The following is a 12,510-nucleotide window of genomic DNA, read 5'->3' on the forward strand; positions in this document are numbered from 1 at the left end:
CACTGCTTGCCCAGGGTCAGCCCTCTGTTCCCCACCTGGGCTGCCAGATCAGGTTTCATGTGCTGATTCCTGTGCACCTTCCCACTTACACCAGAGATGTGTATATAATGACGAGATGCTCATGTTTTCACTCTAACAATGGGAGTCGTTGTCCCAAAGGCGGGAAGGCAGGTGACAAGTTTAGTTCCAAAATAAGCCCGAAGAAACACATTCGGCTTATTATGGACAGATTTTGTCGCGAGTGAAACCTCTTGTTTCACCTCTTCCTCTCTGTTTACACACACACCAAGCCCCTCCCCCTGCCACTTTCAACAACAAATATGAGAGATCACTTCCTCCTCTGACAAGTGGCTTCAACTCGATTTACCTTTGAGGTTTGGTCCATCAGAATGGGTCTACATTAGTAGACTTTCCATAGGTGACTGAGGTGTAAAGAAAGAGATTTCATCCTGGGTCAGTATGAATAGTTTGTTCTATAGGTGATAAAGGCAGAGAGAAGAGGTTAGATGATACCATCACACAGAGATGATGTGACTATGTGTTAGAGGAGAACGCAAAGCACCACAAGGCTGCTCCAGGACATGAGTCAGTCTGGCCTCTCTGGCCCTTCTGGCCCTTCTGGCCCTCTGGTTCTCTGGCCCTCTGGCACTCTGGTTCTCTGGCACTCTGGTTCTCTGGCACTCTGGTTCTCTGGCCCTCTGGTCCTCTGGGTACACACTTCATCTTCTGCTGCCTGCTTTTGTGCTTCACTTTCATTTCAACTAAGCAGTTATAGAGCCCTTTCTAAGCCCTTGTTTGCACACAGAGTGCTTTTGAGGCTGTCTTGTGGACGACTGGGTTGTTCCTAGTCTGGTAAAGACATGTCTGTTAGATAGATATAGGTTAGTGTGTAGTGTTGTGCGTCTGTGTCACTTTCTGAGGGAACGATTAAGGGCAGCATTGTAACTGAATGCTTTTACTTTTGTCTGGGATCACAGAGGATCGAGCTCTGTTTAATCTCAATCTGTTATGTCTCATGTTGCTCTGGATAAGAGCGTCTGCTAAATGACTTAAATGTAAATGTAATGTTGCTCCTATATTTCTCCAAGCAACCGAGAGCTATTCATGTGCAGATTCGGCACTATAAGGATGTATTGATTTTAGCCTAAACTGAGGACCAAATGGCACCCAACTCCCTCCCTATAAATGTAATAAAAATAAATAAAATATTAAACCTTTATTTAACTAGGCAAGTCATCTAAGAACAAATTCTTATTTCCAATGGCTGCCTGCACCGGCCAATCCCAGACGACGCTGGGACAATTGTGCGCCTCCCTATAGGACTCCTAATCACGGCCAATTGTGATAGAGCCTGGATAAAGTGCGCTACTTTTGACCAGGCCCATAGGGGAAACAGCCCTAGTCTTTTCCCCCTCTCAGCTGTTACTGTGTACGCACAAGAAAGGGAGATATATTATTATTCCTTGCCTGAAAGATATTTCCCTTCCCACCAGGGGTTGGAATCAAAATAATTTATCAATCATTTCGTTCTGAACAGAACCATTTTTTTGCGTGTTTCTGTTCCACTGTTTCCGACCAGGAAAATAAAGTTCTGAACCGGTTCGAACTAGAGGTCGACCGATTTCAAGTTTTCATGACAATCGTAAATCTGTATTTTTGGACGATTTTATTTATTTAAAAAAAAATGTTTTTACACCTTTTATTGAATCTTTATTTAACGAGGCAAGTCAGTTAAGAACACATTCTAATTTTCAATGACTGCCTAGGAACGTTGGGTAAACTGCCTTGTTCAGGGGCAGAACGACACATTTTTTTTACCTTGTCAGCTCAGTGATTCAATCTTGCAGCCTTAGTTACCTAGTCCAACGCTTTAACCACGTGATTACATTGCACTCCGCGAGGAGCCTGCCTGTTACGCGAATTTGCTAGCTAGCATTAAACTTATCTTATAAAAATCAATCATAATCACTAGTTAACTACACATGGTTGATATTACTAGTTTATCTAGCATGTCCTGCGTTGCATATAATCGATGCGGTGCGTATTCGTGAAAAAGGACTGTCGTTGCTCCAATGTGTACCAAACCATAAACATCAATGCCTTTCTTAAAATCAATACACAGAAGTATATCTTTTTAAACCTGCATATTAAGCTAACAGAAATCCAGGTTAGCAGGCAATATTAACCAGGTGAAATTGTCACTTCTCTTACGTTCATTGCACGCAGAGTCAGTGTATATGCAACAGTTTGGGCTGCCAAATTTGCCATAATTTTACGTAATTATGACATAACATTGAAGGTTGTGCAATGTAACTGGAATATTTAGATGCCACCGTTAGGTAAAATACGGAACGGTTCCGTATTTCACTGAAAGAATAAACGTCTTGTTTTCGAGATGATAGTTTCCGAATTCGACCATATTAATGACCTACGGCTCGTATTTCTGTGCGTTATTATGATATAATTAAGTCTATGATTTGATAGAGCAGTCTGACTGAGCGGTGGTAGGCACCAGCAGGCTCATAAGCATTCATTCAAACAGCACTTTCGTGCATTTGACAACAGCTCTTCATGACTTCAAGCCTATCAACTCCCGAGATTAGGCTGGTGTAACCGATGTGAAATGGCTAGCTAGTTAGCATGGTGCGCGCTAATAGCGTTTCAAACATCACTCGCTCTGAGACTTGGAGTTGTTGTTCCCTTTGCTCTGCATGGGTAACGCTGATTTGAGGGTGGCTGTTGTCGTTGTGTTGCTGGTTCGAGCCCAGGTAGGATCGGGACGGAAGCTATACTGTTACACTGGCAATACTAAAGTGCCTATAAGAACATCCAATAATCAAAGGTTAATGAAATACAAATGATATAGAGAGAAATTGTATAATAACTACAACCTAAAACTTCTTGCCTGGGAATATTGAAGACTCATGTTAAATGGAACCACCAGCTTTCATATGTTCTCATGTTCTGAGCAAGGAACTGAAACGTTAGCTTTCTTACATGGCACATATTGCACTTTTACTTCAACACTTTGCTTTTGCATTATTTAAACCAAATTGAACAGGTTTCATTATTTAATTGATGCTAATAGATTTTTATTGGTGCATTATATTAAGTTAAAATAAGTGTTCATTCAGTATTGTTGTAATTGTCAATATTACGGGGGAAAAAAATCAGCCGATTTAATCGGTATTGGCGTTGAAAAATCCTAATCGGTCAACCTCTAGTTCGAACCCTGAAAAAGTACCGGTTTATATTGTTCCTTTTTTAACCTGTGAAATACTGTGTTTAACCTTTTTTAGCTCATGAATTGACTTCACTAATCAGTGAAGTTGTTTACATGCGTGATAGACAGACAACTGTTGCCTATTGCGCAACATGTGTCTGAAATTTTATGGGTAGTGAGAGAGGGCTGAGGAGCAGGCTTGAAGAGCTGGGCATCTTTTTATGACATTATCTGAATTAGGTCCACAGAATTATATCTAGGAGGAGCGGCTTCTATGAAGGAACTTTGAATGTCCTTTGAGCTGGCTAGCTCATTGCGGACCAAGAATTAAAAACACGTCTTAACTTTTTTTCCAACGTGAAACGTGATAACTAGGCCTATAGTATCCTTAACTAGCATTGAAAAAGTTAAGCTATTCTAATATTGCTAATAAAAACATCTCTCTCCCCTGCTTCTAACGTCGGTACAGTACAGTATGTTTCAGATGGGAGAGGGACGGGTAACTTAAACACACTCTGACAAAGATTTCCAGCTTGCAGGCAGAGGCTGGAATACGTTTGTGAGTAAGGGAGGGCTTTGCATAGGTCATTTGCTGCTGTTTTTTATTGGTGGCGCTATAAAAACATTATTAACCGTTTTCCATACTTTTAAAATAACTTCTGTTCTGCAACAATATGGATCACTTTCTTTCTCGGTACCGTTTCTGTTCTTGAAACATTTTGTTATCTTCTGTTCTGTTCCCTGAACCTGTTCCAACCCTTGCTTCCCACACACGGTAACCCAAGGCTGTCGTTGAGGTGAATGAGGCGGCTGCATTAAGTCTGACAAATGATTTGAGAGAGGCACTGATGAAATAATCAAATGACACGAACTTGAACGTTACATTCAGTCACTCCCTTGCGGTTGTCTGGGAGGGAAGGGGACACCAGTCTAGAATCCCCCAGCATTTTTAGCATGCGTATAGAGAAGGGCACTGAACTTCTTCTGTACTGATTCAGATGACTGATGATTGGTTAAAATAAATGGATAATCAGATGATAGGTGGAGATCATTGTTAGATTTCAGTGCAGCCGTTGATGTTATTGGTCCTCTATTGTTAAGTCATTTGCTATGGTTTTACATCATTACACCATTACATGGCTGGAGAGTTATTTATCTAGTAGATATCAGAGAGTGTTCTTTAGTGAAAGCTTCTCTGACATCAGACATGTACAGTGTGGTGTCCCTTAATCTCCTCTATAACTACAAATGATTTGTCACTGGTCTTCAACCTACCGTAGCTGCATCTGGCTGAAAACGGAGCAGAATGCCTTTCCCTGAACTGCACATAGAGCTAAAAAAAAAAGATCAGCTCTTTTACCTAATGGTTGCGTTCTAAACATGCACAAACTCTGTCTGATTTCCAATTTGTCCACTAGAAAGCAGTAAGGAGATCACATGATGTCTCTTGGCGACTTGAAACCAGTTTCGTTTGGGTTGTGAGTCACTGTGGCAAAATGGCTTAACGGATTTTCAAGTGACCTTTTTAGCAATCAGGGCTTTCAGGTAGAGTTTTTTGATGTTGAAATAAGACACAGAACGATGAGGAAACTTCAAACCTCTTTTCCCATTCACTTTTTCTGTTGTAAACGAGGAGCTAGCTAAACGCTGCATGTGAAGGGTGCATACAAGGTAATGTGGCTGGAGAAGGAAATGCATTGCTTGACAATGACCATCAGGGAGTTCCCTTTCCATGCATACCACATGTTTACACTTTTGATGACTTGACCTACATTGCGTACTCTATGAATTTAACCGTAGTGCATGATTTATGGCCTGTATGGGGGAGGGTGGGGAGATTCTTATGGCATTGCCAGCAGTAAGATCTGAGTTCGATTTCCAAAAAGACGAGGCCTGAAGCTTTTGTAAAAGGTTTGCCACGTTCTATTTTCGGATAAAATGTTTTTAAAATATATTTCCCCCAAATTCACCGGCCCTGTACAGGGCCCAAAACAACCGCTCCGAGGGTAACTGGTTAAACTCGTACACCCACAATATACACCCACATTATTCTTTAGTTGTGTTTGTATTATATTTTACTTGTGGTGTTTGTATTATTTTAGTTGTTTGTTTTAGTTGTTTGTATTATTTTAGTTGTTTGTTTTAGTTGTTTGTATTATTCTAGTTGTGGTGTTTGTAGTATTCTTGTTGTGGTGTTTGTAGTATTTTAGTTTGTTTTAGTTGTTTGTATTATTTTAGTTGTTTGTATTATTCTAGTTGTGGTGTTTGTAGTATTCTTGTTGTGGTGTTTGTAGTATTCTTGTTGTGGTGTTTGTAGTATTCTTGTTGTGGTGTTTGTAGTATTCTAGTTGTGGTGTTTGTAGTATTCTAGTTGTGGTGTTTGTAGTATTCTTGTTGTGGTGTTTGTAGTATTCTTGTTGTGGTGTTTGTAGTATTCTTGTTGTGGTGTTTGTAGTATTCTAGTTGTGGTGTTTGTATTATTCTTGTTGTGGTGTTTGTAGTATTCTAGTTGTGGTGTTTGTAGTATTCTAGTTGTGGTGTTTGTAGTATTCTAGTTGTGGTGTTTGTATTATTCTAGTTGTGGTGTTTGTATTATTCTAGTTGTGGTGTTTGTATTATTCTAGTTGTGGTGTTTGTATTATTCTAGTTGTGGTGTTTGTAGTATTCTAGTTGTGGTGTTTGTAGTATTCTAGTTGTGGTGTTTGTAGTATTCTAGTTGTGGTGTTTGTAGTATTCTAGTTGTGGTGTTTGTAGTATTCTAGTTGTGGTGTTTGTAGTATTCTAGTTGTGGTGTTTGTAGTATTCTAGTTGTGGTGTTTGTATTATTCTAGTTGTGGTGTTTGTAGTATTCTAGTTGTGGTGTTTGTATTATTTTAGTTGTTTGTTTTAGTTGTTTGTATTATTTTAGTTGTTTGTATTATTCTAGTTGTGGTGTTTGTATTATTCTAGTTGTGGTGTTTGTAGTATTCTAGTTGTGTTGTTTTGTATTGTAGTTGTGGTGTTTTGTATTCTAGTTGTGGTGTTTTGTATTCTAGTTGTGGTGTTTATTATTTTAGGTGTTTTGTATTCTAGTTGTGGTGGTTTGTATTCTAGTTGTGGTGTTTTGTATTCTAGTTGTGGTGTTTTGTATTCTAGTTGTGGTGTTTTTATTCTAGTTGTGGTGTTTGTATAATTCTAGTTATGGTGTTTATTATTTTAGGTGTGGTGTTTGTATATCGTTGTATTTGTGTGACTTCCCTTGTCTATCAGTGTCGTTGTTTTTTGTGGACCCCAGGAAGAATTGCTGCGCCGGCAAAAGCTAATGGGGATACCAATAAATATTAAACCCCTGTCTCACTCGCACACACACTTTCTCCACTGCCCCCCCCCTGCAGCATTAATGGTTAGACATTCATCATGTAAATGGACTCGGCAGCAGTCGCAGACCCCATCTCTATTTATTACCCCTTACTGTACATTCTCCTCCCTCAGAGATATTAGAAATACGTCCCCTTGACCATAACATCAGCATTCTGTATCACATGTTCTGCATTCTCTGCAGTGGAGTAGTTGATATGGTATTGATTTAGTTCTCTCTTCCTCATCTCTTGCTCTCTTTCTCTCTCTCCACCCCCTCTGTCTGCAGGATGAGTGGGATCACAGTAGTAATGGCAGTACAGGGTCCAGGCCCAGCTCTGGTTCAAGGCCTGGTTCAGGTTCTAGGTCCGGCAGCAGAGGGAGGAACAACCAGTTCAGAGGGCCAGCCAAGGTACAGGTAACTACCAAACCAAACTACAGCTGTTATATCACCTCTCCCCAACCTTAACCCCCAGAAACACAGTATTATCAAGGTATAGGTCACTACCAAACCAAACTACAGCTGTTATATCACCTCTCCCCAACCGTAACCCCCAGAAACACAGTATTATCAAGGTATAGGTCACTACCAAACCAAACTACAGCTGTTATATCAGATCACCACAGAACCCCCACAGCAGCTGTGTATGGTGGAGGGAGAAATGTGAGGGCGGGCTCTCTTCCAGCCGTTACTACAGTATGAGAGCATGGTCTGGTTTCATCCTCCCCCGGCTACCACTGTCCCACACAGTAATACGTATGCAAGTCCTCCTGTTTCACTCTCTTTTGTCCCAAGGGACCCTAAGAAAGCTACTGCAGGCTTATGGCTGCTCCACAATTCCACCACGTGATTTACTATGAGGTCATCGGGGGTCGTCAGGACAACCCTCACCACCCTCTTTTAGCATGCATCACCTTACTGGAGAGGGGTATACTGTAATATGATGTGCATGACAAGTCCTCTGGTACTGGCTTACCTTGTTCCATGTGATGTGGGGTTAATGGGGCAGAGGGGGTTGTCCTCTGGTTCTACTGTCAGGCTCCAGGATGTCTCTCCCAGAGGAGTTGTGTGTCTGTTCCATAGAGATACATAGAGGACTCTAGATGTCATAATGGCATTCCTTCCCACAGGGAAAACGCATCAGTCCATTTAGCCAAATACAGCACATGTTGACAGACCAGCTAAACACTATTTGTGTCCCAGAAATGTTTTTCTAGAAATAATGCCCCCTTCCATCCCTCTCAACACAGGTTGGTGGCACCTCCATTGGAGAGGAAGGGCTCCTGGGAATGACTGGGGCGGAATCAGTGGAATGGTATCAAATACATTAACCACATGGTTTCCATGGTTTCCATGTGTTTGATGCCATTCCATTTGCTCCGTTCCAGCCTTTATGATGAGCCGTCCTCCGCTGCCTCAAGTAGTAATCATCATCCTGTCACTTATTTTTCCACTGAAGGGGACTTTAACTAATGCTTCCTCAATGTCAGGGTGTGTTAGCATGCAGGTTGAGTATTTTATTTTTTTAAAGTTTAGCACGGTGACAAGAGAGCTGTTTTGATCCCTATTAAGCTGTAGATTAGTAACCGTGTTCCCTATTGTGGTGTGCAGGTAATGCACTGTCATAGGTTGTGTGTTGTCTTTCAGAACGGGAACAGAGAAGGGTCGTTTGACATCCTGGGTACTGGTATCTGGGCTGCTAACACCATGGACTCTCATGGGTATGTCATGCACACTGTTGACTCATTCACGCCCCCATCACCACACACACACACACACACACACACACACACACACACACACACACACACACACACACACACACACACACACACACACACACACACACACACACACACTGATGACTCCTATTACATATTAATTCTATCTCTAGCTCACACTGATACATAGCTAGTTGAGAGTGTTTACTTGAAAAGCCTTCTCCCATGGCATTGTATTATGGGATGGATATAAAGGAGAGGTTAGTAATGATACTCACTCCTGTCTTGTCCTTGTACTGTGGTGTTGCTATCTTATCCAGACAACCTGATGATGGGATCAAATCAAAGTTTATTAGTCACCTGCGCTGAATACAACTAGTGTAGACCTTTACCGTGAAATGCTTCCTTACAAGCCCTTAACCAACAGGGCAGTTCAAGAAGAGTTAAGAAATATTGACCAAATAAACTAAAGTAAAACATTTATAAAAAGTAACAATATACAGGGGGTACAGGTTGGTTGAGGTAATTTGTTCATGTAGGTAGGGGTGAGGTGACTATGCATAGATACTAAACTGCGAGTAGCAGCAGTGTACAAAACAAGTGGAGTGGGGGTGTGTGTCAATTTAAATAGTCCGGTGGTCATTTGATGAATTGTTCAGCACCCTGAGTAGTTGTTGTCAGACAGGAAATGGAACAACACAACCGCAGGGACCACACAGTTTTACCAAATAGAACTACATTGGCAGCAGCTTAGCCTCGTGTTTAATTCATTTAATTTACAGCCACTTCTTCTTTCAGAATCAGCCAGCTGTTTGTTTTTCAGTGGTGACGTCTTCTGGCCCTCAAACAGCTTGTGTTCAGAGAACATGTGGTTTGTTCTGATACTAAATATATATGTCAGTATTGTTTTATGAATCCTGGGTGTTTTTAGCCACATGTTTAATTCGCTCAGTTTCTCTCTAGACACATGAAGGGAATGTCACCTTTCTGAGGATGCTTTCCAAATGGCACCCTATTCCCTATAATATAGTGCACTGCTGTTGATGGGAGCCCTATGGGCCCTGGTCAAAACAGTTCACTATATAGGGAATAGGGTGCCATTTGGGAATGCCACCTGATTCAGATTTGGGGACCGAGGGGCCTGTTTGTGACACATTCTGTCATCACAAATACATGTTACCGCATCCCAAAGCTCCCCCTTTTGGGATGCAGTAACAGCATGCAGTTAGGCTTAAATATATTGTGTAACCTGATAGCTAGGTACAGTGGGGCAAAAAAGTATTTAGTCAGCCACCAATTGTGTGAAAACCTTGTGAAGACTTACAGAAAATGTTTGACCTCTGTCATTGCCAACAAAGGGTATATAACAAAGTATTGAGAAACTTTTGTTATTGACCAAATACTTATTTTCCACCATAGTTTGCAAATAAATTCATTAAAAATCCTACAATGTGATTTTTCTTTCTCAGTTTGTATGTCATGGTTGAAGTGAACCTATGATGAAAATTACAGGCCTCTCTCATCTTGTTAAGTGGGAGAACTTGCACAATTGGTGGCTGACTAAATACTTACTTGCCCCACTGTACGCACATACATACATACATACATACATACATACATACATACATACATGCTAATACATTTTTTGTGATTTGTGTGTATTGCTAGGTATTACTGCGTTTTTCGAGCTAGAGAAACACGCATATTTTTGCACCTGCGGTAGCATCTGCAGATGTGTGTTGCGACCGATTTTTGATTTTGTTTGTCGTCTTCTTGTCCAATGTTGTGTTTGTAGGGGGGCGACATGGGACCTCCAGCCTGAGAAGCTAGACTTCAGCCAGTTCCACAGGAAACCCTTCAGAGGAACACCAAAGCATCTACCACACATCGACAGAGAGGGGTGAGTGCATCTAGTGGTCCAATTAAATACATAACAGGTCACTGAGAAAGGAAGCATGTGTCCAGCGACTCCTTGACATGAGCATAGAGAATAACCCTTCTCCCTGGCCCAAACCCTTCTCCCTGGCCCTAACCCTTCTCCCTGGCCCTAACCCTTCTCCCTGGCCCTAACCCTTCTCCCTGGCCCTAACCCTTCTCCCTGGCCCTAACCCTTCAACCTGGCCCTAACCCTTCAACCTGGCCCTAACCCTTCAACCTGGCCCTAACCCTTCAACCTGGCCCTAACCCTTCTCCCTGGCCCTAACCCTTCTCCCTGGCCCTAGCCCTTCTACCTGGCCCTAGCCCTTCTACCTGGCCCTAGCCCTTCTACCTGGCCCTAGCCCTTCTACCTGGCCCTAGCCCTTCTACCTGGCCCTAGCCCTTCTACCTGGCCCTAGCCCTTCTACCTGGCCCTAGCCCTTCTACCTGGCCCTAGCCCTTCTACCTGGCCCTAGCCCTTCTACCTGGCCCTAGCCCTTCTACCTGGCCCTAGCCCTTCTACCTGGCCCTAGCCCTTCTACCTGGCCCTAGCCCTTCTACCTGGCCCTAACCCTTCTACCTGGCCCTAGCCCTTCTACCTGGCCCTAGCCCTTCTACCTGGCCCTAGCCCTTCTACCTGGCCCTAGCCCTTCTACCTGGCCCTAACCCTTCTACCTGGCCCTAGCCCTTCTACCTGGCCCTAGCCCTTCTACCTGGCCCTAGCCCTTCCATGTTGTTCAATGTTTCCACTTTGCAGGTCTGAAGGCCTTTACATCCCTCCCATTAATCCTCTCCTATGGGATAGACATGAACATGATGCTGGTCCATTACTACTTGGCGTCTGTAGCCTCTGCTACACTCATACTGACCCCTAGGCCTCAGTCTCACTACTGGGTTATCATCACATAAACTCAATCTCAAATGGTCTTTCCACCGTTCCTCACAACCTCTCCTCACCTCCTGCTCACCATATTGGAGGAGAAGGTCCAAGGTCCCTCCCCTCTGACCTTCTTCTCTAATGAGTTTTGAGAAGTTGAGAGAAAATGTCAGGAATAGAAGATAAATTGTCCCCTGTATAAGCCAATCAGAGCCCACCTATCCCGCCTACTCATCCCTTATCTCTCGGTCTCTCAGGATGATGAAAGGCAAGTTTGAAGATGATGATGATGATGATGATGATGGCATCGACCTGAATGACATGGAGAAGTTCCTGCCAGTCCTTACTGTGAGTTAACCTCTTTCTTTGTCTCGGTCCTCTATCTGCTTTCTAACAAGACCACATACCTACTAATGGTAGGGAGCTCCATCTGGTGGCTCAAAGATGGAACTTCATACTAAGAATTGTAAGGAATAGTCTTGTCCTTTATGTGAGTGAACTCTGACATCTAGTGTTGAAACGTTGTCCATTCACCTCTGACCATGTTAAAGGGCCAATACTGGCACCCAGTGGTAGTTTTAAGGTACTTTTCTTTGAGTTCCATCATTTCGCATAAAACACTAGATAAGGTCTTGCTCAGACTAAATCTTTGCTGGTTTTCTGTCCCTTGAAAATCCTAAATAAATCACTTTTCTATGTATTACAAATATATATATTTCGCTCTGTTCTCTAGCAAGACATTTTTTTTTTTATCGTGCTCCCAAGTGGCACAGGGTCTAAGGCGCTGCATCTCAGTGCAAGAGGCGTCACCACAGTCCCTGGTTCGAATCCAGGCTCTATCACATCCGGCCGTGATTGGGAGTCCCATAGGGCGGCTCACAATTGGCCCAGCGTCGTCCTAGTTTGGCCGGTGTAGGCCATCATTGTAAATAAGAATTTGTTCTAAACTGACTTGCCTAGTTAAAGGTTAAATTTAATAAAAATTGAAAAATGTCTCTGGCTGTAAAACCTACCAATGTCCAAATATATATATATATATATATGACTGTAGAACTTTGGAATTCAATTCTAAGAAGATTTATTCATCCCAGAGGGGAAATGATTCCTAGCAGGAATAGGATACAGATCCAGCTAGGGTGGGTCTGTCTCGCATGTCTACAGGACTACGTCACTGTGTACCAGTGTTCCCGTCTGGGTTTGTCTGGTCTGCTGACGGGCAGGATGTTGGCACTGGAGGGTCTGGAGGGCAGGAGAGACACACACACACACATACCCCCACCCCCACATGTCTGGTCTCATGTCCAGACTGGCCACCAGGGAGTCCCCCCCTACCCACGTCATCGCTCTGCCTGCCAGTCAGCCAGCCATGACCCCACGCCAGGCCCAGCCAGTCTCCAGTTCATTGTGATCGCCATCTCCTTTGACTGACTGCTTT

The 12,510-nt window shown here is 42.9% G+C and overlaps 1 protein-coding gene across 1 annotated transcript in view; it reads left to right on the forward strand.

Annotated features, from left to right (window-relative positions):
- The window catches only part of ctif (CBP80/20-dependent translation initiation factor), a 175,047-nt gene that overhangs the window by 35,447 nt on the left and 127,090 nt on the right, over positions 1–12,510 (forward strand). Inside the window, exons 4-7 of the mRNA XM_064979040.1 lie at positions 6,849–6,971; positions 8,208–8,281; positions 10,077–10,181; positions 11,333–11,423. Of these exons, the coding sequence (XP_064835112.1) occupies positions 6,849–6,971; positions 8,208–8,281; positions 10,077–10,181; positions 11,333–11,423 (393 nt within the window). The remainder of the gene's footprint in view (positions 1–6,848; positions 6,972–8,207; positions 8,282–10,076; positions 10,182–11,332; positions 11,424–12,510) is intronic.

Source organism: Oncorhynchus masou, chromosome 11 (assembly GCF_036934945.1).
Source record: "Oncorhynchus masou masou isolate Uvic2021 chromosome 11, UVic_Omas_1.1, whole genome shotgun sequence".
NCBI lineage: Eukaryota > Metazoa > Chordata > Actinopteri > Salmoniformes > Salmonidae > Oncorhynchus > Oncorhynchus masou.